The 20,639-nt window shown below is 33.5% G+C and overlaps 2 protein-coding genes across 2 annotated transcripts; both read left to right on the top strand.

Moving 5' to 3' along the window:
* The first annotated feature begins 7,605 nt into the window (after positions 1-7,605).
* Positions 7,606-11,907, top strand: LOC129226803 (polycystin family receptor for egg jelly-like). Its single transcript, XM_054861431.1, has 4 exons — positions 7,606-7,774; positions 8,877-9,003; positions 10,253-10,539; positions 11,848-11,907. The coding sequence occupies exons 1-4, from the start codon at positions 7,661-7,663 to the stop codon at positions 11,905-11,907; spliced, it is 588 nt and encodes a 195-aa protein (XP_054717406.1). The 5' UTR covers positions 7,606-7,660.
* A 592-nt stretch (positions 11,908-12,499) lies between these two features.
* LOC129225804 (polycystin-2-like) lies at positions 12,500-19,605 on the top strand. Its single transcript, XM_054860312.1, has 4 exons — positions 12,500-12,611; positions 15,347-15,591; positions 16,909-17,080; positions 18,125-19,605. The coding sequence occupies exons 1-4, from the start codon at positions 12,500-12,502 to the stop codon at positions 19,603-19,605; spliced, it is 2,010 nt and encodes a 669-aa protein (XP_054716287.1).
* Positions 19,606-20,639: the final 1,034 nt, after the last annotated feature.

Genomic DNA, 20,639 nt, shown 5'->3' on the forward strand with positions numbered 1-20,639 from the left:
AAATAAATACAAATACAAATGTGACGACCAGCAACAGGCTCTGGGCCCAGCTAGGCTGGTCCTAGTCAATTAATTAGTCCCCAATGAAGATCAATGGCCCTCTTAAAGCTATCCACTCCTTTGCTCATTACCGCCTCTTCCGGTAAGCTATTCCAAGTGCCCACGACCCTGCTAAAGTAGTAGTTTTTCCTGATTTCCAAGTTAGCCTGAGATTTAAATAGCTTAAAACAATGACCCCTTGTCCTGCTTTCCCCGCAAAAATTTAATCCATTTACATCTTTCATTTTGATAAATTTAAATAACTGAATCATGTCCCCTCTGACTCTCCTTTGCTCTAGGCTATACATGTTAAGCCTATTAAGTCTGGTATCATAATCTAAATCTGAGAGTCCCCTTACTAATTTAGTTACCCTTCTTTGAACCCTTTCTAATACAAAAATATCTTTCTTCAGATAAGGCGACCAAAACTGAACAGCATACTCCAAATGAGGTCTTACTAAACTCCTATATAAAGGCAGAAGAACTTTCTTAGATTTGTTTGAAATAGATCTATTGATGAACCCAAGCATTTTGTTGGCTTTGTTACTAGCAATACTGCACTGTTGACTAAACTTGAAGTCCTGATTTATAAAGACACCCAGATCCATAACATTTTCTGCCTGATTTATGACTGAACCCTGTAAACGATATCTCATATGCTTATTTCCATGACCTAAGTGTAGCACTTGACATTTCCCTACATTAACTGCCATACCCCATTTATCTGCCCACTTAGTAATATGATCTAAATCCTCTTGCAGCTGTTTTACTTGTTCTTCATTTTCGACAATCCCCATAACTTTTACATCGTCAGCAAAACAATTCATGCTTCCAGAAATATTTTCATTGATGTCATTCATAAATATAATAAACAAAAGAGGCCCTAAAACTGATCCCTGAGGAACCCCACTTAAAACATCACTCCAATTAGAATGATTTCCTCTCACAACTACTCTTTGCTTCCTACCAGTAAGCCAATTTCTAACCCAAAGTAAAGTTTTTCCTCCTATTCCAATGTCAGCTAACTTGCTGAGAAGAGCAACATGCGGTACCTTGTCAAAAGCTTTTTGAAAATCAATATAAACAACATCCACACATTTTTTGTTATCTAAAGCTGAGGTAACATCGTCGTAGAAATGCAATAAATTAGTAGTACAGGATTTACCTTTCCTGAAACCATACTGCAAACTAGTCAACAGACTATTAGTCTCTAAGAACATCATGATCTTAATTTTGATCAAAGTTTCGAAAATCTTACAAATCACCGAAGTCAAACTTACAGGTCTATAATTCCCAGCAATACCTTTAGACCCCTTCTTGAAGAGTGGCGTTATGTTAGCCAGCTTCCAGTCCTCTGGCACCGTCCCCGAGTTATAAGAAGCATTGAAAATATTCAAAATAACATCCACTAATTCCTCTGCACATTCAACTAAAATTTTTGGATAAATATTATCTGGTCCCGGAGCTTTAGTTGCTTTAATCTTTTTCAAATGAAATAAAACCTCCTCCCTGGAAAATACAAAATCCTCAAGCTGTATAATAGCTTGTGTCTTGTTAGTGTCAACTGTTGAGATACAGTTATCGTTAAACACACTGTAAAAAAAGTTATTTAGAACATTTGCAATATCCCTATCGTTTTGGATTAAATTTCCATACACATCAACCAAAGGCCCAATTTGACTGTTTCAAGCTTTCCCAGAATTAGCGTAAGCAAAAAACCTCTTAGGATTCCCATCAATGTCATCTGCCAGCCTTTGCTCCAATTCCCTTTTCTGAATCCGTACCAAATACTTAAAATTTCGCCTTGCCTTACTATACTGGAGTCTCTCCGCACTCTGACCAGTTTCTTTAAACTTACGAAAAGTGGCTTGCTTATAATTAAGAGCTTCTTTAGTCTCCCTGGAGAACCACATGGGCCAAATTTTGGTACTAACACCTTTTCTTCTAAATGGAACATAGTCCCCAACGGTTTTAGCAAGTTTATCCTTAAATTCCGTCCACTGCTGATCTACGTCGCTATTTTCCAACCCTGACGAAAAAACCTCTTTCAAGCTCTGCCTAAGTGCAACAAAATCAGTGTTTCTGAAATTGGGCACAAACCTAAAATTATCGTCTTTACACACTTCAAATTTAACCCGGAACCTAATGCTGTTATGATCACTATCTCTAATATGCTCCCCTACACTCAACCCCTGAGCAAAACTACCTATGTCACAAAAAACTAGATCCAAAATTGCCTCCTCTCGAGTTCCCTGAGTTACAACTTGATCTAAGAAACAGTCACCAATTACTTTTAAAAATTCCTCTTCTTTGCCATTACCAGAATAAAAATTATTCCAATCAATACCCGGAAAATTGAAATCCCCCATTATGATAACGGATCCCTTACTGGACATGTCACTAATAATACGGTACATCTGTTCATCTTGTCCCTGGTTTGAATTAGGTGGCCTATAAATGTTTCCAAACCGTAGCTTTTTGCCCTTACTGCTCATCAACTCCAGCCAAACCATATCAATATCAGTAGGCTTATCATTTATGACCAATTCATTGCAAATAAAATTGTCTCTAACATAAAATAAAACCCCACCACCTCTTTTACCTACTCTATCCTGTCTGAACAAATTATACCCAGCAATATGTAATAACTCTGCATCAGATTCGGTAGCCCATGTCTCTGTAATTCCAATAACATCCAACTTCTCATCCATAACTATGCTATTCAATTCATCCATCTTGTTCCTAATACTGCGAGCATTGGTATAGAAAACTTTAAGCATGCCTAAGTTGCTTTTATTTAACACCCTGAAATTTCCTAAATTACAATTGTTAACATTATTACTCTTGTTCGTCACTTTATTTCCATTTCTAGCAATACCCAAAAAAATTTCATTCTCTCGATACCTGAAGCTCGAACCATGCCCCCCATTCCAACTTAGTTTTTTGACTCCGAAGCCCTTAAAATTAATCCACTAACAATTTTGACCCCTGTAGAGCTCAGATGCAGGCCATCCCTAGCAATCCAATCCCGTTTACAATGACTCCATACATCAGTGAACCTGATACTGCGCTTTTCGCAAATTGACTTCAGTAGCAAGTTCATACACCTTGCACGTTGATTTAGCCAACTCAATGTTTGCCAAAGCTACGAAGTCAGAGTCGAAGTCGGGGAGTCGGAGTCCGATTAATTGTCGGGAACAGGAGTCAGAGTCGGTGTCAGGTGCCCCTAAATTCTCGGAGTCGGAGTCGGGAGTAGGTCGTTAAGAGCTATTTCCAACAAAGTTTGTTTGAAGTAAATCCGCCTTTAAGTTCGGAATCTATATTGACTTTCAGTTTCCCCTTAGGCGCTAATGTTAAGAGATTTGAACTGTTCAAAATTGAACGAAAAATTGTTCAAATCAAAAAATGAATTATGGGAATGAGATGTTCTCGCCGAGATCTTTCTAACAAAAAAAATTTGTTTGAATCGGACTATTCATTCAAAAGTTATTAGGGGGGGACAGACAGACAGACCGACAGATAGACAGACAGACCGACAGACATTTTCCCCCATCTTAATACCCTACTTTTCAATTTTTAATTTTTCAATATTTATCTAACTATTTTATTTATTTTTGACTTTTTTTTGTTTTTCGGGATATTTTTAAGATGTATTAAGCCTTCTTTCATGCTTTTTTCTTCTTTCTCTGATTTTTACTGGGACAGTAGGCTAAAAATGAGAAAGGTGGATAGAAACAATGGATTCAAAAAACATAACCGTGTAAATGCAAAAATAAAATCCTACCAACTTGAATGGATATGAGATTTTTCGAACATGATTTAAAAAGGCTTGCAACTTTTTTTTTCCCTTTGGAGATAGAAGCTTAGTTTTTGGATCATAGGTAGAGATTGATCTGGAGTAAAAAATGTTGCTTTTTCCAATGGGCTTAAAAGAAATACTGCGGGTCAATCCCTTCCCTTTTTATTGATCGATTTAATGAAGAAAGTAGTGCCTAAGTTTCAGCTAAGCATGAAAAAAATCGAGCTAAACTCCCGCCATTAGAAGTATTGAAACAAATTGTGTAGAACACGGAAAATTCTACCCTTTCCAACAATATATAATAATATAATATTAATATATTCAAGTAATTTTTCTCTCCCGTATTTGGGAATTTATTTGAAAATTGCGCCTAAATTGGAATAAAAAAAGAACTATTTATGAAATTTTTTTTCAAACCGGTCTGCAATCCTTTCCAGTGCTGAAAGAAAGATACTCTGAAAATTTCAGTGAAATTGCCCGGGTAGTTCTCGAGTTTTGCACGCTCACATAAACAGAAGCTTTTTGGAGAATTCATTTTAAACTATGTAGAGGTAAAAGAAGGACTTAAACTCTTCCATTTTTTAGAGCTGTACAGGTTTTAAGATCTCGTAAGGCATTTAAAAAAAACAGCTTAATCCTCTAGTAAGAAATGGCTGAATTAGGATGTTGTAGTATGCTAGTGCCTCTTTTTGCTAAGAAGTCCTCTTGTTCATTGCCCCAAATGTTGCGATGACCAAGTATCCACTGGAAAACAATTGTTCTCTTTTTAAAGTGAGATTTCTTCGGGTGTTAAGGAATGAGCGACAGTGCTAATTGATTGAATTGCTGACCGAGAATTGGAAAGAATGGCCTTTTCAAATTTGCTATGAATACCTGGTAACTGCTTTAAGTCAATGTGTATCACAACATCTTCACCGTCAAAAGAGGTACCAATAAAAAGCCCACACGAGTATAGAAAGGAAAAAGATCCGAGAACTAACCAGCCCTCACATTAAACCTTTAAGAAAATGTTTTAAGTTCAATTCATTGGTAATAATTTTTAAGATCAATAATTAGGCTTAGATTCTATTGTTGTATAAGATGCAGTATCTTGTAGTTGTTGAAGCTAAACTTAGGGGATTTAAAATTTTTATTGTTAAAATTTTTATTGGTAAAATTTTTATTGAATTTTCCTCCTTCCCTTTTTAAAGTAATGTGTGAAAAAAATCCTTTTCTTTCTCCCTCCCCCCTAAATTCATTATAAACTTTGACAAGGAAAAAAGGGGGAGGGGGAGGAGAAGTAAAAATAATTTAAACTTGCAAAGCTTTCCCTGTGTGTCTTATTTAGAAATTTTTTGAAGCTAAGAACTTACATTCTTCATGAAATGCATGCAGTTTCAAATAAAATAAATATTTTTTAAGATTGGTTATTCAATTGATATTTTTGAGTTCATATTGATCAGTCCTAAACTGTCGAGCACGGATCTAGTGGAGGTGTCATGGGAGTTATACCCGGGGGGGGGGGGGGGGGTATGACTCCCATGACATTGCTATTAAAGGAGAGCGTGGCCTTTAAGTAACCACAGATAGCCTAAAGGTTCTAAGGGACTTAAGTTATGAAAAGTTTGAACGAATATTACACTTGTGACTCTTCTTTCCGATAGCAATCCTTCCAAAACCAGAAATGGTATCTGCCCTTGTAAACAGTTTTATTACATTTGTAAATCTTGAGCTATTTTTGTTAACCTAATACATGTTAGAAGGAAACAAACAAACTCAAGTGACATCTGATTTATTGCTTGTTTGCTTGCTCTCATCACGCATAAAAAAATTGGATTATAATTCAATGCATCACAGTTAAAAATTTGAAATTTTGTCAACATTCAAATTTTAGAAGCATTGCTTCACAGAAGTCTTGTGCTTTGATTGTTTGCTTTTTTTTTTCAATTTAAATAACCTTTTAATCTTAATGCACTTTTTTTTAAATTGCTTTATGTGTCATGTTCAGTTAACCTTACTGTATTTGTGCTCTTATGTTATTTATTTAGGTCACTGGGTCAGCTGAATTATTTGAGAATATGGCATGATAACTCTGGAACTGGCAAATGGTCCTCCTGGTTTTGCCAATACATAATATTTCGTGATGTACAGACTGGATTAAAATACGAATTTATTATAAACAAGTGGTTTGGTGTTGAATATGAAGATGGAATGGTAAATATTCTATTATATGATATTGTCTGTACAAAAGCTGAATAAATATTTTATATATTTATTTTACACACACACAATGTTCCATTCATTTTTTAAAATCTTTTTTTTAAATTTATTCAAACTGAAGAAATTACCACCATGCTTACTCTGGTAGTTTAAATCAATCTAGAAACACTTGATTTTGAAGTTAACACTCTATTTAGCAAATGTTGATGCATGGATATTTCAGTTTTAGTCACACTAGTATAGTTAAAGACAGTTTATTAGATCTGGCTCATGTGTTACTGATTTTCCTTGATTTTTTTTTTTTTTTTTGGAAAGAGTTTCAATGTTCAAGGCACTTTTTAAAACTGAATTAATAAAAGTACATTTATAATGACTTTGTAATTGACAGTAAGAAGTTTAACATTTGATCAAAACTTAAAAAAAAAATATTTCTGGGAACATGAATTGTTTTGCTGATGATGTCAAAGTTATGGGGACTGTAGAAAATGATGAACAAGCAAATCAGCTGCAAGAGGATCTAGATCATATTACGGAGTGGGCTGATAAATGGGGTATGGCTGTTAATGTTGGGAAATGTCAAGTGCTACATTTAGGGCATGGAAACAAGTGTACAAGTTATTATTTGCAAGGTTCAGTCATTAGTCAGGCAGACAAAGTTACTGATCTGGGGGTCCTAATAAGTCAGGATTTAAAGTTTAGCCAACAGTGCAGCATTGCTAGCAACAAAGCCAATAAGATGCTTGGGTTTATCAATAGATCTATTTCAAATAAATCTAAAGAAGTTCTTCTGCCCTTATATAGAAGTTTGGTAAGACCCCATTTGGAGTATGCTGTTCAGTTTGGGTCTCCTTATCTTAAGAAAGACATTAATGTATTGGAAAGGGTTCAAAGGCGGGCTACAAGGCTAATAAGTGGACTTCCCCACTTAGATTATGATTCCAGGCTTAGAAGGCTAAAAATGTACAGTCTTGAGCAAAGAAGAGACCGAGGGGACATGATTCAGCTGTTTAAATTTATTAAAATGAAAGATGTTACGGGGCTAAAGTTTAGCACTGAAAACAGGACAAGGGGACATTGTTTTAAGCTATTTAAATCTCAGGCTAACTTGGATATTAGGAAAAATTATTATTTTAGCAGGGTAGTGGAACCTTGGAACAGCTTACCGGAAGAGGTGGTAATGAGCAAAGGAGTAGACAGTTTTAAGAGGGCCATTGATCTTCACTGGGGATTGTAAATTGACTAGGACCAATCTAGCTGGGCCCAGAGCCTGTTGCTGGTCGTCACTTTTGTATTTGTAAGTTATGATTTCAAAACAGTAGCCATGATGGCTCACAACTACTGTTTCAGCTGCTTAAATTGAATTGCTTTCTTTCTCTGCATTTTTATTCATTTAATGTTAACTTAATTCTGTTTAATATATTACTCATTCATATTTTAGAACATCTTTTTATTTAATAGATTGATCGACTGGTTCCTGTAGCTGGTAGAGAACAAGTCACTGAATTTTCCCATTTATTTTCCACTACATCCAGGCGTAATTTGGCAGACAGCCACCTGTGGTTTTCCATTTTTCTGAGACCTGCACGCAGTCGCTTCACTCGAGTGCAAAGAGTTTGCTGTTGTATGGCTGTCCTTTGTCTTTCCATGTTATCAAATGCCATGTATTATCAGCGAACATCTGCAAAACCGTCTTCTGGCGGCTTTAAATTTGGGCCTTTATCTCTGAGTCCCGAGCAGGTAAGGGATTTTATTTGTATGTCCCTCATTGCAGACATCATATTTATATGTACAATAATTCTCTTAGTGTACCAATGTAATATAAATACTGTTAAAACACTTATTTTCGTAAGGTTTTATTTTTCATGATTTAAAATTCCATTGAAATTGTCAAAATTTAAGCCTTACAAAATATTTCAATATGTAACCAGTTTTCCATTCTGTTCATACAAAATTCACAAAATAACCATTGTTTTGGTTTTTTTCCAAAGAAGTGCTCAAGAAAAAAAGTGCTTTTTCATTTACAGTACTCTTTTTGTTTTGTGTTATTGTTTCAACAGATTTACTAACTTGAGTGTACTTCTTTTCTTGTTGCACCTGTTTTAAAGACTTAAAAGTGTAGAGTATTTTTTATTATTTTTTTCCTTCTTTCAAAATGAAAAATTGGTGACCAAAACTAGGATTGGGGAGGAGAAGGACGGGGAGGGGATCATTAAATGTTAAAATTCAAAATGTTAAAAGTTTGAATTTAGCTTTAAAATTAGCTGCATTATTCCGCATTCTGCTGTGCCAAGCGTAAAAGTATGTATCTGCAGCCGAGTTTAAAATGAGGAACTATTGTTTAAAGCTGTGCATCTCCATGTATTTGATTCACATATAACTATTTTAAAATTTAAAAAAAAAAAATTCCTATTGACAAATGACCATGAAACATTTTATTTAGGTGACATATGTGACAAAGAACCACCTTATGACCATAACTCAATTGTGATAAAAAGTGCAGATGCGACTTTTGTGCTTAGCATGGCAGTATTATATTTTCTCATATATTCGGTTTGGTTTAAATGGATTTCTATTGTGTCTGCATATATTTGTATCCATTTTATAATGAGTCTGTACAAATGTCTTCAAGCATGTTTACAGTTGAAGCATTTTAAACTGAAATCATGTAATTTTTTCAATTATTATTATAATTAGATCTGCCAGAATTTACCTTCAACTGATTATAGGATATGCTCAGCTATTTAAAAGTTTAATGATCAATCCCTTATTCTTCCTTAATTTAGTATTTGATTTCAAAAGTTTTCTTGCCATATTTTGAAGCCATTTTCATTATTTTTAGGTTGCTGTAGGTATTGTTACCAATTTTCTCATCTTTCCACCTACATTTGTCATGATATTTTTCTTCCGCAAATCAAGACCAAGAAACTTGCGGCCTTCTCGAATTGAGGAGGCTCTTAAGGCACAAAGTATGTCATTAAAGCATTTTTTATACTTCTCTGATTTATATTTTGTTTGGATGCTGAACATATTTGTTTAAAAAGAAATTGTTTCCTTTCCTGATACATTCATACCAAATTATCCTAAACTCACACCTTTTTAAATACAATTTGTGTTAAAATTGCACTCAAGCTCAAAATAAGCCTTTTGATTAGGAAATGTGCTATTTTCCTTTTGATTAGGAAATGTGCTATTCGTGTTTTAGCATGTATGTTTTTTTTTTATTGTGATGTTTGTAAAAGTTTCATGTATGCATTGTGAGGATTCTGTAAATTGTTGCTTCTTTGCAACTTTCAATGCGAATCCAAGTTGGGGAAAATGTATGTTTAGTATTTTTACCTAATGGAAATAGGGGGTATCTAATTTAATAATGCACATACACAGGAAAACTTCAGATGCCTCAAGCCCTGGGTGCCAGATTGGTCGGTTGACTAAGGAATTACACTGGCCACTAGTTTTTCAGAGCAAGAATCTTTCAGAAGCCATGATACACTGAATTTTCCAATGCACTCTGCAAAATAATTTGGCTCCGAAAATGTTTTTCCTTGCTTTGAAGGTTTTAAATTGTGTTTGTCTCTGTATGTACAGGCCTTTGTGAATATGCCCTTCTCTGTACTGGTCTTGTTCACTCTTTGGCATATTTCAGAAATTCATTTATTACTTCATCTCTGAAAAGTGGAAAAAGTTTAAAATTGAAAAAATATTTTCTTTAAATTTTATGCTAATGAAAAAGTTAAAATATTATTTCTCAGGAAAAGTCTCTTCTTTGTTTTGTCAGCAGAAAAAAAATCCATTTTTATAAATCTATATATATATATAAAATATATACATATATATATATATATATATATATATATATATATATTTAAAAATGTATTACGTATATATAGTCTATTCATCTGAATTCACTGTAGTTCAACCAAACAGCACAACAAATTTGCATGTTTTGACTCTTATTTTGCTAAAGAAATAATGGCAATGTTTAAAATATATTTTACCTTGAACAAGCAATGGTTATACCTATTTTTTTTTTTTTTTTACTACTAAGAAAACCATTTATATGTACAATTTGACAGAACTTTTGCAGACGCACCCATCATTTGCAGGGTATGTTTTAATTTTATTTTTGTCTCATGACAGGCATTATGCAGTAATGAGAGGACCACTGTATGTGCATTATAGTCTGCTATTATATTTATTATTCTTTTCATTTTGCAGGAAATGAATGGCGAAAGAAAAATCCTACTGTACCATCTGAAATTAATAGGAAAAAACGTAATAGTAAAAATGACACAGAAGCACAGCTATATCATAGAAAGAAAAAGTTTTCCTTGCCTTGGTGGTGTGTGTATTTTGGCTGGCTGCTTGCTATAGCTTCTATAGGAGCTTCCCTTTTTTTCATGTGGGCATATGGCATTGAATTTGGAGATGAAAAAACATCAAAATGGCTAACATCATTGATAGTAGCATTTTTTTCTTCTGTCCTTATTACCCAACCCATAAAGGTATGTTACTTTTGTTGGAGTATATTAATTCTGTGCCAGCATAGCTGCCCTCTCAGTTATCTTTATCTTTACTAATAATGAAGCTTAAAGTCTCACTGTCCGTAGGATGTCTGGATCTCTGTGACGCGCATAGCGCCTAGACCGTTCGGCCCGATTTTCATGAAATTTGGCACAAAGTTAGTTTGTAGCATAGGGGTGTGCACCTCAAAGCGATTGTTCGAAAATTCGATGTGGTTCTTTTTCTGTTCTAATTTTAAGAACAAAAATATCATAAGATGGACGAGTAAATTACGAAATCATCATAACGTGGAACCGTAACATGGGCACAAGCCAATTGGCGAGATACGAAATTATCATAATGTGGAACCATAACATGGGTACAAGCCAATTGGCGAGAAAATTCACCATACATTATTTGTAAATATACAGGCGAACCAAAAGACCTTTTTATTTTTCTATTACGGGCAAAGCCATTCGGGTACCACTAGTATTGAATAATAGTGCTTTTCTTATGCTTTTAATGGTGTATCTTTACTGTTGAGATATTATAGTAAAACCTGTTTTATTGGCATTATTGATATTCTAATTTTTGGGATACACTACTAAGCCATATCTCAACATTAAAGAATACCTCACCAGTATTGATACTTCAAAGCATTCAACAACATTGAATACATAAAAAAGGGAGTTGCAATAAAAATGATCACTGATCAAGACTCCCACAGGTGGCGCACCGGGAAAGGTTTGGCACAAGCTTTTAGCTAAAATTTCTTTGTTTTCAGTTTGTTAGACTAGCAAAATTGTAAAACATGCCACTAAACAAAAAAAAAGAATTTTTTTTTTGGCCAACACATCATAACAACAACCCTCGCTTCCTTTGTTTTGAACCCGTTTTGATGTGGACTCAACCAAAGAGAAATGCCAACAATCATGAAGTGGACTGTACATAATTTCTGGGAAAATGATATATTTATATCTTTGTTTTTTGCCTCAGTATTGTCCAATTAAATTGAAGTTAAATATTCATTTAAGTTTACTTAGTATGATTAATATGCAGTAAATGTAAAAACATTGTGCCAACATTCAAAATTATTTTTTCATCTTAACTATGCATTCTTGTACCTGACTTTCTCAATCTGAGCAGAAACTCATGAATTGGTGACAAAAACCAGTTGTCCGCATTTTTAGAATAACATTTAAAAGCTCTTATGATATGAATTAATTTATTATGACACAGGTATAATTATGAAAAATATTTGTTCTTCTGATTAACTTTCATGTTTTTTTTTTTGTCTTTTATTCATTTAGAGTGAAGGGTTAGGAATTCAAAATATACAATGTAAATTGATTCCATCACATTCTAAATGACAATTAAGAAGAATTTTACTGACTACAACCATTCTCCTGAGCTTATTGACTTAATCAGTACAGTACTCATAACGTTGTCTAAATAACTTTGCAGTTACTGTTTAGTATTGAAGTATGATGTAGCATAGAGTAATCTTAGTTCATCCATGTCATTGCATTAATGATTGTTACCAATGGCATGGCAAAAATTTTTTCAAAGAAGGTGGGGGATTATATGAAAATTTTCAAAATAAAGGACAAAAAGCCCAAGTTGAAGACTTTGCATGTCTGTTCATACATATAATGTTGTTGTTTTATGTAGAGGGAGGGGGGGTTATGACCCCCTATCCCTCCTCTGGCTCTGCCACGGGTTGTAACTGGAGCCCACTTAGTTTCAGCACTCATGTGTAATATTTCATTTTTATCTGAATTTGTGTATTTTCTTAAAATCGCTAATTGGCTCTTGCCTTCACAAAATTAAAAATATATGACTTTGTATTTTCAGCTTGTATTCGAGTATTTTGCTGCTGAAAAAATTTATCTCTAATATTACCCCTTCCCAATTTTTTGCTATTTATCTTAACATTAGGGTCTTTATTTTTAGATCATACTGATGGCAATAGTCGTTTCTTGCATGTGTCGATCCATTGATTATGATGAAGATGATGCTGATGAAGATGAAGAAGATCCTCACCTTCAAGCTGATGAAGAATATTTGCATAATTGTATGCTTTCAAAAAATTTCAGTTCATCATGTAGCGAATTTCATGTTTTGTTTCTTATTTGAAAAGTTTTGAAGTATAATGTAGTGAGTGCTTTCCAATATATCTTTCATGAATTTCAAAGCCTCAAAATTATGCTAGCAAAGTTACTGCTTTATCCAATTAAGCAGTAATAAGGCCAATTTAATGCTTTCTGTATTGGTTGTAGTATTAACATTTCTCTAATTTTTCTTTGAAATCACAATTACCAATAATACAGAAGTCATTAAGTCCTAGGTTAAGACTGATCAACCATTCGTGCTTAAATTTAAGAACTATAATATTTCACATTTTGGTAAGTCTAATAAATGGTACTACATGGAAATCAAACTGGTTAGGAAATAAGACTTGATTGAGTTTATAAATGCAAATCACTTAATCATTGGAGTATATTATTCATTGTATTTTTCCCACTCTAAAAATTAAGATAGTTCTGGTTTTGTTTCTTTATTTTGAAGTGTCATTAATACTGACGCTGATTGAATTTGGGTTGTGAAAAAAGTACTTTGCTCTAAATTTGACCATTTTTAAATTTTATAGTTAACAATTTCACCACATCTAGTTAGATGGTAGTCTGGCTGTCACAAGATGACTGTTGACCACACCTTGTTTCAGAAGTGTCCCTTTTAATGAAGGTGCATATAATAGAGAGAAAATGTAATTATGGAACGGACAAAATTGGGTTGAAAAAAATAACTTTTAAACTCTTTATTCAAAGCAAAAATTGCAAGCTTTATAAAGCTTGGTATTTTTTACTTTTTTGCCAACTAAAAGCACTTACTGCCACACCTTTTTTATTTCAATAGTAAACAACCAGATAACGAAACCTGTTAGAAGTACATTATTTTTCATTCAACTTACTCTAATAATCTTGAGTGTTAAATGGATGCCTCAATTGCTCAATTGATTAACTCCACTTTTTAAAAAAATCCTCATTTCTGCTTTAATAGTGCTTTATCAATGCTTAGCATGTGAATTTATATTAAAGTTTTGGTTCAGTACATTTCTGACCTTGTGATGGCAGAAAATGTAATACGAGGGCCTATTTACTCCTATGGATAACACCATCTTCTTCATAAATATTCTCTACTTTTTGTTTTATGGAGTTAGTCAATTTGGCAAGTGAGGGATCCAAATATCAAAATTGTGTATGTCATTCTTAATTGTAAAAATAAATATCAATAAACTTCAATAGTAAGAAAAGGTTAAAAATTAAATTATTTTATTCAAAATATTTACTGCAATCTCAATGAAATAAATTGTTAAATAATGAAACAAATGTTGCAGACAGTTAATTTTGAATGGTCATATAGCTAAAGTATTGAAAGAATCTTAAAGATAAGAATTGTCATTTTTTCACAGTGTAACGAATATTTTTAAACCTAGTGTGATAGATGTAGAATTTCGTCTTTTATAAATCTTTTGATATAAAGTACTGTTAGCCTCCCTTAATCGGGTAACGGATAAACGAATACTCCGCTTATACGAATAAAACCTCCCAGAGCCAAATATTTCCCCATAGACACAATGTTAAAGATCCATGCTTGATTGAATAATTTCCCTACATAATCGAATAATATTGATCAGCTTTTGCAAATATTTTTGTTGAGGAAAATTTTGAATAAATTCGAAAAAAAAAAAATGCAAAAACAATTGATGTTTAAAATATAAAGTTAATATTTATCTCAGACAAGAAGCGATAAAAACAGTCTTCATAATCCATCAAAACGTTTCCACTATTCTATCAAATTTCTTATGATTTCGCCATTACAAAGAAAAAAAAATAGTGCAATCGATAATTAAATTGAATAACACAAATGAATATACACAGTTTAGACTATAATAAATTGATAAATGTTAAATGTAAGATACTGTAGATAAGGAGGACAAGAAGGGAGTCAGAAAAGTTTTCCCAAAAGACCTTGAGCAAGCAATCCTCTATTATGGAATTTTTCAAAAAATAATGTACTGAAAAAAGATGCTAAAACAAAGAGTTCATAACTCAAGTTTTAAGTTACTTTTTATAATTTTCGTACATACTTGTAATACATATACTAACTATTAAACTATTTTGTTGTTTATTTGGTTTATTTCCAAACATTTTTAGCAACAACATTAATTATTTCCTTAATGTAGCTATTGATTTATTATTATTACGTCTTAATGTTGTCAATTTAGAAAGGCAAAGAAAATTTCACTGCTTAATTAAATACCCCGTTTTATCAACAGTATTTCTTGGAACCGACGATATTCGATTAAGCGGAGCCTACAGTATATTCATATTCTCAAAATGTTGCTAAAATTTGTAAATATGGCGAACATCCTTCCTTATTTCTCTATTGATTTTAATGAAATCATCTTGTTTCTACCTATGCCACAGATGATTGGCAGGTGCCAAGTTGATGCGGTTGGACTTTACAAAAGCTAAAGGAAGTATACTTAACACTAAATTAATTTTAGTCAATAACTTAAATGAATTTCTTATCTTAAACCATCTTACTTGCAAGGTTCTTTGGTATTTAAGGGAGGGTGCGCCCTTGCCCTTAGGGGGGAGGTGGAACCCCTGTTTTAATATATCTTTAAAAGGAAAAGTAAAATCCCATAAAGCTTTAATGAACTTACTGCTTATTTGTCATGATTTAAAATGGTAGAAAATGAGAAGTTAATTTTATTATAATTATTTTTCTTTCAATGCACAGATAAAAGAAGCAAGAAACTAACTTATCAGCCAATGGATCTAGATGCGTTGGAAGAAGCTCGAAAAGAAAGAGAGAAGGAAGTGAAGATGTACAGCCTTATCAGAGAAATATCAGCATATTTCCTTTTCTTATGGATTATTATGATTTTAAGCTATGGTAATAGAGACCCTAACAATTTTTATTTGCGAGAAGCTTTGATAAATGGTTTCATCAAGCCTGGAGACTTGTGGGTGGAATTCAACAATGTAATTATTTGTGTTTTGATTATTTAATTTTCCGAAAGCCTCTCTTTTAGTATATTTAAAAAAAAAATGGTGCTCTCTGACCAGGTTGTTGTAGATGTATTCAGTGATTGTGCCAACCCCCCCCCCCCCCCTCATTTAAGAGTTTCGCCCAAATTTTCATTGTTCGTCAACAATTTTAGCTCTTGCCGAATAACACTTATTTCTATCAGCACAAATGGCTACTTTTTACTGGAGGAATCCCGCACTGACTTTCTGTGCCAAATTGAAACTCTAATTGTGATATTGTACCAAATGCTTATCCAAAGCCACAAAATCAATCAGGGAATGTATGTAATTGTTTGGAGAAACTGATTTATTGATCATATTTGATGAAACTTGTTTGTAAAGTGTCAGTCAGAAATGCCATGATAATGGCATAGTGGTATATTCACAATCTGGAAGTCAAGCAAGGTGTTCTAGAGCCATGACCTGGAGTCCTCTGAAAGCACAAACTCTATTTCAGATTAAAAATTGTTAAAATCTGTTTCAAGCGGATCCCAGGCTATTTCATTTTGTACCCGGGTCTTCACTTATCCAAATCAGCCACTGTCTATTCCTTGAAATATAGTTGAATACTTTTACTAGTGTCAGCAAAAAATTGTTTTCTAGAAAAATTATAGAAACTCTTATGCATTCTTACTTGCGTTGCAAAGGGTTTTTAAGTTGTTCTGCTGTGTCTTTTTAACTTAATAAAAAGTGGCAGATTTACCATGTTGCAATTACAAGAAGTTCCAGGTTCTTACCACGTAAGGGATCCAAAAACGCACATTCGTCTCTTAGGGGCCCCTAAAAATGTGTTTCAACAGGCCCCCAAGCCTGTAAATCTGCCACGAAAAATATTCACCTCTGTGCAATAAGGTGAAATTATTTTAACTTTCTTTTTTTAAACCTGTCATTTGTCAGTCAGATATTATTTTTGTTCTGTAAAAAATTATATACAGAAAGGAAAATCAAATAAACATAAAATGTACGTTGAAAATTATTTTTAGAGTAACAAATTAATTTTGTATGAATTTGTTATTTGTTTTGATTAAACTAATGAATTTTTTTGGGGGGGGGGGAATCTACCTTAATCGAAAAAGAAATATTCTGTTGGTGGTGGATTTAACTTTTGTTTATGCACTTAGTTTATGGCATGTGAAAAATATTAATACCCTTGTTATACTTTTTGACCATGATTCATTTATTTTTTTAAAGGAAAATAATCTGAAATGTTTCTTTATGCTAAATTGCTGGAATTGTTATTGTTATTATTATTATTATTATTGATAATTTCAGGTTAATACAGAAAAGCGTTTTTGGAATTGGACTTATAATGCTTTGGTGCCTGAACTTTTTGCATTACCATGGTACAATGGCAGAGATCCACTAGGACTACGTTTGTATTTGGATGATCGTAGCAATTTAAAAATAGGATATGCTGTTCTTCGTCAAGTCAGGATACAACCAAGTGAGTATTTTTCTTTGCTGGGGTAAACTGCTCAGTCTGAATAATAAAAGTACTTGATGGTGATGTACTCAATATATCTTAAGAGCAATTATATTTAACTCCATGGTTTATTTCTTATTATATTCATGTCACTATTATTGTAACTGTATGTACCTTTTTTCTAGTTGCGGCACAAGCTAGAGTATCCTGGGCAGGGCCGGATTTAGGGAAGAGCAAGCGGGGCTACTGCCCCGGGGCCTCCACAATAAATTTTTTACATAATATCCTAACTTTTACGGGTCAGGGAATGTATTTACTATTAAAGTGCTGATCGAAAATATCGGATATATACATATATATCAAAATATTCGGATATATATCAAAGTATCGGATATTTTCGAAAATATGATGATCTTTTTGAACCTTGATTAAGGGCCTCCACTCCTTCGTTGCCCCGGGGCCTCCACACTTCCAAATCCGGCCCTGATCCTGGGGTACAATTTTAGGTGCACTGCTATGTGTATGAATTGTTTTCTGTTTTTCATTGAACTTGTTTTTTTAAATACCACAACCTCTGATAATATTTTATCTTCAGAATTTGGTTGAAATATTTAATTCTTATCGGTTTTGAAGTGCTTTCAGTCCACTGTAAAGTCCACTGTATACTGTAATGGTACCAAGAACTGAATGAATATTATTAATTCAAACAAGTTCTTATTAATGATTTGCTATTTTTTAAGTAATTTTTATATGTAGGAATAATTGTCTTTTGGAGGAAAAAAATCTATTTTGGGCTCTTTAATATTTTTATCTTTGTAAATTTCAGGTTATCCGGAATCTCAAAGGAATCTGACCTCATTGTTCATACTTGAAATTCATATTTTCTTATGCTCATAAAACTTTTTAGTTCATTATGTATTTATAGTCTTTCATGAAGTTCATAAAAAGTGAATCACTTAATCTAAGCAAGGGTTTTCAGTTGAAAATGAGTGTAGTACATTATTGTTATTATTGTTAAAACATTTATAGCAACAATTACTGGATGAAACTTCTCTTTTCTTCTAGGAAGTTGCAAAGTTTCTTGGCTAATGGAAACTATTACTCCTGAGTGTGCTGCTTTTGGTGGAGTTGTCTTCGAAGATGGGACTTTGTACACTAAAGGATGGAAAAGGGTCAGTTCAAATGAGACACTTGTGCCTCCTGAGTACAAATACCTGACAGCTTCCCAACTAAAAGGTTACCCATTCTGGGGACAGATGGATTGGTATGGTGGTGGTGGTTATGTTGTACCTCTTGTTGCCACAAGGGATAGTGGTGTCCAAGTGCTTCTTCAGAAACTTGAGAGATTGGAGAGAGAAGGTTGGATTGATAAACACACTCGTGCAATATTTGTTGAATTTGGCATTTACAATGCTCAAATAAACCTTTTTTGTGCAGTTACAATTCTTGCTGAGTTTTTACCCGGTGGTGGTGTTGTACCTTACTACCAAATTGATCCTCTTAGACTTTTAAATTATCACACTGGCTCTGGCTTGTTCCAGATCATAACAGAGGTCCTGTTTGTTGCTTTTACCATATTCTTTACTGTAAAGGAATTGAGGTGTATGAACCAAGAAGGGATGGAATATTTTAAGCAGTATTGGAATATTGCCGAATGTGTCAGTATTGTTGTTTCTTACACAGGCATCGCAAATCATGTATATAAGTTGTTTGTCACCGCTGAAATTTTGCGGATTTTCACTGAAACAGAAGGCACTGGGTATGTCAAACTCCAGGAGGCAGTGCTGCTTAACGAGCTTTTCTGCTACCAAATTGGTCTGGTTATGTCCATCTCTACCTTAAAATTCTTGAAGTTGCTACGTTTCAACAAACGCATTGGAATTTTAAGTAGCACTTTGAGAATGTGTGCTCAGGAGTTGCAAAGTTACTCTGTCTGTTTGATGGTAGTATTCATGGCTTTTGTCATACTTTTTTGGCTTCTTCTCGGTAGATTCGTCCGAGAGTTTTCGACATTCATCTATTCTTTTGAATCCTCAATCAGCATGATGCTGAAGAAATTCAATTATGAAGATATGTATGCAGCTCAGCCAATATTTACTCCTATTGCATTTTTCACTTTTTCTCTTGCTACTGCTGTGATCCTCATCAATATCTTGTTAAGCATAATCATCCGTTCTTTTGAGGATGTGAAACATGATGTCAGCATGCAGAGTAATGAATATGAAGTTTTGGACTTTTTCATCAACAGAGTGAAAATGTATACCGGGATTGGCACAGCTAAGGTTAAGCCATTGCCAAGCATGTACCGTGACAAAAAGAAGCCGAAGGATACTGTCTCTTCTTTTCCGGACAAAGTCGATAAGTTGGTGGATTTCATTAATGATTTTTATTTCGATAACCAGATGGATTTCAACAGCAAAGATTTTCTAAAAAAGATGAATATGGAAACTTCAACTGCAAAGATTGAGAGAAAAAAAGCAAAACCTGTGAAAGCTATGAAAAGTAAAATACCAAAAAGTTTGTCTGAGCGATTTGATGATTTCTAACTGCACTACTCGGATGCACTTGTTATAAGTATGTATCTGAGAATCTTTTCAATTCTCTTAGTCAATGTCAGATCTACCATAAAAATGGGACATTATTAAACACCCATCGTGGATTTTGATAAAACTTCGTTTATTTTTCTTTCCTTATGGAATAAGAAATATTATATATAGTCCAGTCAACGAATACATTGTAGCTTGCATGAAATATGGGATAATTTTTGACTTCAGAATATTGTTAGGGGTAGTTAGTAAGTAAACAAACTAAAAGTCTCTGCCCCTGGGAACTGAGCTAAAGGTAGGAGGGAGTGGAGAATCTTTTACACAAAAGCAATATTGTCGTAGAGTTAACAACTAACTAAATGTAAACCATGTAGTAACTAAATGTAAACCTTAATCTGTTTACTTGTGCTTTAATTACATTGGTTTTCTTCAGTAACATATAGCTTGCAGTTCAGGTGGCACTGAATGCCACTTTGTGATCATCAAAATGTTACATTTGTGACTCAATCTAGTGACACGTAAAAGAGCATAATGAAATTATTGTGTGTACAGAGTCAAAAGGAAAATTATTTCTCAGACATTGTCTCAACTGTCCTGAAAAGTATGGCTCTAGTTAATTTACTTAAAAGCAAAAAATCGTGAATATGATATCAACGAATCCTTTGAATTTTCACAGTAGATCTCTATGGATAGAACTTTACTGATTCATCACTTATTTATAGCTGAATCCCAATCTTCATTTTTAAAAACCTTGAAAGAAAGCATGCAGCTCAACACAAGAATAATGTTGATGGACTTTAGAGAGCACAGCCTTTATTATTCAAGATGAAGCTCAGTACTATCACTGGACATCTAAGTCTTGCACTGTGCATTAATAAAGTAATGAAATTTCTGACTGAATGAAGATTTTATCATCTCATAGTGTCATCAATGATAATTTTTAAGATAATTTAAGCATGGTGTATAAAATGAAAGAAAACTTTTGAAATATGTTATATATTGGGTTGTTAAGAAAGTAATTTCGTTTTTTCCCG

This window comes from Uloborus diversus, chromosome 7, assembly GCF_026930045.1.
Source record: "Uloborus diversus isolate 005 chromosome 7, Udiv.v.3.1, whole genome shotgun sequence".
Classification (NCBI taxonomy): domain Eukaryota; kingdom Metazoa; phylum Arthropoda; class Arachnida; order Araneae; family Uloboridae; genus Uloborus; species Uloborus diversus.

What these genes read in the sequence shown, in the direction of transcription:
- LOC129226803 (XM_054861431.1), top strand. Translation starts at nt 7,661, where the DNA reads ATGGCTGTCCTTTGTCTTTCCATGTTATCAAATGCCATGTATTATCAG. An exon ending in TATCTCTGAGTCCCGAGCAG is followed by an intron (nt 7,775 to 8,876) that starts GTAAGGGATTTT and finishes CATTATTTTTAG; the next exon opens with GTTGCTGTAGGTATTGTTAC. An exon ending in GGAGGCTCTTAAGGCACAAA is followed by an intron (nt 9,004 to 10,252) that starts GTATGTCATTAA and finishes TTCATTTTGCAG; the next exon opens with GAAATGAATGGCGAAAGAAA.
- LOC129225804 (XM_054860312.1), top strand. Translation starts at nt 12,500, where the DNA reads ATGGCAATAGTCGTTTCTTGCATGTGTCGATCCATTGATTATGATGAA. An exon ending in TGTGGGTGGAATTCAACAAT is followed by an intron (nt 15,592 to 16,908) that starts GTAATTATTTGT and finishes TGATAATTTCAG; the next exon opens with GTTAATACAGAAAAGCGTTT. An exon ending in TCAAGTCAGGATACAACCAA is followed by an intron (nt 17,081 to 18,124) that starts GTGAGTATTTTT and finishes CTTTTCTTCTAG; the next exon opens with GAAGTTGCAAAGTTTCTTGG.